At 64.4% G+C, this 5,356-nt stretch overlaps 1 protein-coding gene across 1 annotated transcript; it reads right to left on the minus strand.

Moving 5' to 3' along the window:
• Positions 1 to 247: 247 nt before the first annotated feature.
• On the minus strand, positions 248 to 1,832 carry IER5 (immediate early response 5). The gene has a single exon (XM_063345078.1). The coding sequence runs from the start codon at positions 1,725 to 1,727 to the stop codon at positions 969 to 971; it is 759 nt and encodes a 252-aa protein (XP_063201148.1). The 5' UTR covers positions 1,728 to 1,832; the 3' UTR covers positions 248 to 968.
• Between the last annotated feature and the right edge of the window lie 3,524 nt (positions 1,833 to 5,356).

Genomic DNA, 5,356 nt, shown 5'->3' on the forward strand with positions numbered 1-5,356 from the left:
TGGGAAGAGGCTGCAACCAGAGAAGCAGCAGGAGCACCTGGAAGGGACTCCACTAGCCCAGACAGAAGCTCCCTTTCTTCCGGGCTGCCAGAGGAGCTGGACTCCAACCCACCCCAAGCCTCTGGCGAGGCAGGGTGGATCCAGCCACAGACACGCAGCAACCACACCCTGGCTGCTGCCTGCCCAGCTCCCCACGGCCCTCCTCCTCCTCCCCCCACCCCAGCCAAGCAGGGGCACAGACAGGGACTAGGCTTATACAGTTGAAAATATTTAATACGTGTTGTACACGTAGAATTACATTTTATACAAAACAAGATACATCACTGAACGAGAACACTGTACAAAAAAACAACCCCTACGGGAGCCCCAAGCCTTTATACAACAAAGACCGGGAGTTACCAAGCCTAACAAACAGGCTCAAGGACTTTCCCTCTGAGCATCTGTAAACTTCGTTTCTCTCAATAAACACTTTTAAAAAGCACCATGTAACAGTTCTGACCTAACCCTTTCCAAAATAGAGACTTTATTTAATAAACTTAATACTTTCCAAACTTAAAATATTACCCGGTGGGAGCGCCCCCGGTGTCGGCGGCAGCCGGGGAGCCTCCCCCGGGCGCCTGGGAGGGCGGCGGCCCGGCCAGGAAGGGGAATTCCGGGAGGGCAGGGCCGGGGGCGCTCCCAGGGCGGGTGCCGGCAGACAGGACCCGGGGTGCCGGAGGCGGTCGGGGGAGGGGGAAGTGCTGCTGCCCCGCGGTCCTTCCCGTGCGGCGGGGCAGGGCACCGGGACTCGCCGGCGCCAGAGCCCCGCGGCGCTGCCCGCACAGTCCGCTGCGGCGGGCGCCCTCCGGGGGTGCGGGAGGACGAAGGGGGAGGGGGGGGGGTCACCTTTCTGTCCGGCTGCCCATCTGTCTGCCGGGCCCCCCCTCCCCGCGGCGGTGGGCGAGTCTCTGCGGCCCGCGGCCGGCGCGTCAGAAGGCCACGATGGCCGTGCTCCAGGGGTTGAGGGTCCGCAACACCGGCTCATCGCAGCAGATCTGTCCCGGCTCGGCCGCCGCCTCGGCGGGCGTCGTCGTCGCCTCGCTGCCGTCAAGGGGCTGCCGCCGCCGGCCCTTGGGCTCCTTGCTGAGCAGTCCGGAGAAACTGGAACCGAAGATGCTTATGAGACTGGCCACGTTGCCCGTATCCATGTCCTCCTGCTCGCCCGGCGGCGGGGTGGGCGGCGGCGGCGGCTCCTCTACCTCTCGGCGGGGCTTCTTCACCGGGGAGCCCGCCTGGCCTCGCTCGCCGGCACTCCGCTTCCGGGGGCAGTGGGGCGCCGGAGGCGCCGCGGCCCCCGCGGTGGCGCAGTCCGCCCGGTTCGCCTCGCCGCCCGCCGCGCAGCAGCAGCTGCAGCCGCAACAACAGCGCCGCGACCGGGGGCCTTCGCAGTCCGCACCGGGCAGCCGCGGGCCGCTCCTACTCGCCTCGTCCTGCGGGGGCGGCGGTTCGCCGGCCGCCCATGCGGTGGTACAGGGCGGCGGCGGCTCCTCCTCGGGGGGTCCGCAGGCGGCGGGGGGCGGCTCGGGCGGGCAGCCCGGCTCGCTCAGGTAGACCTGGCGGGCGCTGCGCAGCACCAGCGACACCAGGAGGTTCTTGTGGAGCTTGAGGCCGCCGCGCTGGCCCCGGGCGCTGTAGATCTTGCCCAGCGAGATGCTGACGATGCGGTGCGCCTCCAGCTTGAACTCCATGGGGGGCTGCGAGGTGGGGGGCGCCGGGCCGTGGGGAGCCGTGCCGAGCCGCGCCTGCCGCCTCCGTCAGCAACCCAGCTCCGCACGCCGCTCCTTCGCGCCGCCGACTGAGACGAGCCCACGCGCCCGGCCGCTTTTTATACTCCCCCCGCCCTGGCCAATCAGGGCGCCCCGCCGGCCGCTCCAACCGCCGGCTGGCCCCCGCGCGCCAGCGCCGGCCAATGGCGAGGCAGGGGAGCGGGTTCGAAAGCTCGCCCCGCGGAGAGGGCTCTTAAAGCGGCAACGCCAGCGTGCGGCTGCTGGTGGGGCCCGCTGGAGTCTAGCAGCCGGGAGGGGGTCTGCAGCACCCCAGGTTTTGCAGCACCCCAGCTTCACGCTGGCTGGATCAGACCGACGGGCAGCAGTGGAATTTTGGCCAAAATAATTTCATCGTTTCCCGGGGAGGCGGGAGGGAAGGAAAAAAAAAAGACATGCCAAACCAAGAGCAACTCCTGTTTTGTGCAGTTTTTCCCCAATTTCAGCACCAGTCTCTGCCATCTTGTTGTGTTAGGGAAGGAACTGGTGTTGGCCGGAGGGGGAAGTACACCCTGGAGTACTTCAAGGAAAACCTGGCCCCATGTTCCCCAGAAAGCCGTCCCTAGCCAGCTGCCGGATGGAGATCTGCCCCGGGGGTCCGGGGGTGAAGCTCTCAGGAAGCCCAGGACAAAAGGGGAAGATCCACCATGGGGGCAGGAAGGGCTACAAGGCAGCATGGGAAGGACAACAGGCCACCAGCATGGCCAGCAGTGATGGGGACCGCGGCAGCCTGGAGCACTTTCGTTTGGGAACTGAAAACCTCGCTCTGCCATGGCTGTGAGACGCGGTGTCAGAGCCAGCCTGGTGGCTTGGGGCCGCAGGGGACAGCTCGCCACTTCCAGACACAGGTCTAGGCACCAGGGAAGCCTTCAAGAAAGGTCCTGCTCTGGGCAAGCGGGGGTTGTTTCGGGGCTTGGAGCAGGGACCCTCCTCCTTCCACCAAAGAGCAACCACAGTCTGCAAAGAGGCAAGAAGTGAAAGGGCCCAAAATTAAGGAAGTTTAACGAGCTGCCCCGGAGTATCGGTTTCCATTCCAGCTGACACACAACAACTTGCTTTCATCCCTTTTTCTCCAGGAGATTCATCCGCAGACCTCCCAAGAGGAGATCCACAGCCTGTCGCAATGCCGCGTTGGCAGGAACTGCCACTACGCCCTTGGCTGCTGGAAGGACAAGGGGGTGGCTGGTCACAGAGGTAACAAAAACCAGGTGAAGATTCAGCCACAACAAGTCATAGTTGACACAGCAGGAGCCTTCCCCCCCAAAAAAAAAAACCCTACACTTGGGCCAAATGCATGTTTTCCTCCTGCTGGAGAGCAGCTGGAAAACCTCAAATGCTACTCTTTGGATGTGGAACACAACAGCGTGTCAACCTGGGGGATGGCATCTCAAAATGTCCACCCTCCTCTTGCGCCGACCTGCCGTGCTCCATCTTAAATGACTAGACAGGAGCGCATTCAGCCACGCAGCCAAAACACTGGTCGAAACAGCCATTCCCGGCTCTCCCCCTGCCTGTGCCAGGGCGAGCCTCTCCCAGCTGCCGAGAGCGGGGCTGTCCCCCCCACGCCCGGCGTGGGAGGACAGAGGGACGCGAGCCCCGACGGTGGGAACCGAGGGCTTCCAGACCTGCCAAACCTGCTCCCCGCGTCTCGAAGGGCCGGTAACACCCTGGCCTAAGCCCTCAGGTCAGTCTAACCAGCCGGGGCAGGTCTGGGCTGGGATGTTTGAGGACTGCAGTCACACCTCCTGGCCCGCAGCCGGCATGTCTGCCCGCCACCCGTGCCCCCTCCACGGCACACCATCGGTTGTGTCCCTGCAAAACGGCTGGGGCATCACCCGGCATGCTGCTCTGGGACTGCTGTTTGTAGGATCCAGGCACCCGCATCCTCAGCAGAGGTGACTCCGGGTAGAAGGATAAAGGCAGGTTTGATACACCTCAGCTGGGTACATTCCCGACTCGGATGCGGACGAAGAGCCGTGGTGCAAAGCCACCTCACCGTCTGGAAAAAGCTTAACGCGGGCAGAGGAGACAAGACATGAGAGCTCTGCTGAGTAAAGATGCCTGGATACTAGTGGACCGACCTGTTCTGCCGCTCACCGCCTCACCCCGGTGGCATGAGGCACCATTTCTCTCCGGTCACCGTGTTTTGGCTACCTACCCTGCCTAGGAGCGGGCGGGCTGGCAGCCGCACCCCTGCCCTGGCCGGGGATACGCACAACGGGGACGGGTACCGTGCGACCCCTCATCCCTATTAGTGCTCAGTCAGGCACAACCTTCGGCATGCGTTATTCCCAGGGCACCAAATCCCTGCCCTGGCACCAGCCCTGCCCCTGCCTGCGCTCCGTCCCCTTGGCAAAGCGGTGGGGCGGTGGTTTGCTTTTCCCTGGAGGGAAGATGCCACGCAGGAGGAGAGGACCGGCAGCGGCGCAGGCAGAGGCTGTCCCGGCAGCGGCACAGGCAGCCCGTTTAAGCCAGGCAGTATTTTGGTGGCAGCCCTGCCTTTCCCTCCCAGGCTGATGTCATGCCTTAGTAAGTTTGAGGCAGAGTCACATGGCAGCTTCTGAGGTCAGCGCCTGGGGTGGCTTTGTTGTCTGCCTGCCTGCCTGCCTGCCCGCCCTGGCCTCCTGCCTGCACCCGGAGCCGGGCGACCCTGAAGGGCTTCTCCTCCGAGCGGGGCATCTCCGTCATTCCCACGGCTGGGCATCTCCATCCTACCCACAGCTCGGCATCTCTGTCACACCCAGGGCTGGGCACGGCGTGGGAGCCGTCACCTCCGTGGGGCCAGCATCATGGACGGACGGTCAGACACACCTCGTGTCCATCCCTCTGCCCACAGAAAGGGCATTGCCCCCCATCCCTGGGGGGGGTCACAGGGGGATACAAGAGGAGGCGGCGGAGGAAAGGGTGTGACGGGTGGCTCTAATCTCCGCATGTGATCTAACTGGGCTGGAAGGGGGTTGAGGAACAATTAACAATCCTCCCAGCTCAGCTGCTGTTTCCCGAAATAGCTCTGGCAGCAGGAGGAGGAGGAGGAGGAGGAGGAGGGCAGGAGGGCGGACGGACGGGCTGGCAGACAAAGGTGGCCTCTCCGCCAGCAAGCTGCAGCCGGCGGCGCGGCCGGCAAACCGGCGGAGGAGGCAACCCCGGAGGCCGAGCAGCGGGGAGCCCATGGCCCCACCTGGAAAGGAAAACAATGTGAGATAAAAGCAGCTCGCGGCAGGAAGCAGCTTGTGGTACAAATAATAATTGCAGAGGGCTGTGCGCACCACCGCGTCTTTCGGAGGAGTTTAAATCCGCCTTCGACGGCGGGCAGAGGAGGTCGGCGCCGGGAAGCTTGTCGGGAATTCACGCCGCTGCATCTTGGCCGGGAGTTGGCGTGGGCTGTGTGCCGGCTGCCTGCATCCCCGGCTACGGCGGCGAAACCCCGGCCGGGGTCCTGCCATCCCCCCCCAGACGGCGGCGTGGCTGGGGGCCATACCGGCAGGGCCATCTGGCGCACAGCACAGCCGCCACCCGACCTGCGGCGGTGGGGATGAGGATGTGGTTAGCAAGAT

Source organism: Chroicocephalus ridibundus, chromosome 8, assembly GCF_963924245.1.
Source record: "Chroicocephalus ridibundus chromosome 8, bChrRid1.1, whole genome shotgun sequence".
In the NCBI taxonomy this organism is placed as follows: domain Eukaryota; kingdom Metazoa; phylum Chordata; class Aves; order Charadriiformes; family Laridae; genus Chroicocephalus; species Chroicocephalus ridibundus.

Coding starts and splice junctions, on each gene's coding strand:
- IER5 (XM_063345078.1), bottom strand. CDS start 1,727: ATGGAGTTCAAGCTGGAGGCGCACCGCATCGTCAGCATCTCGCTGGGC.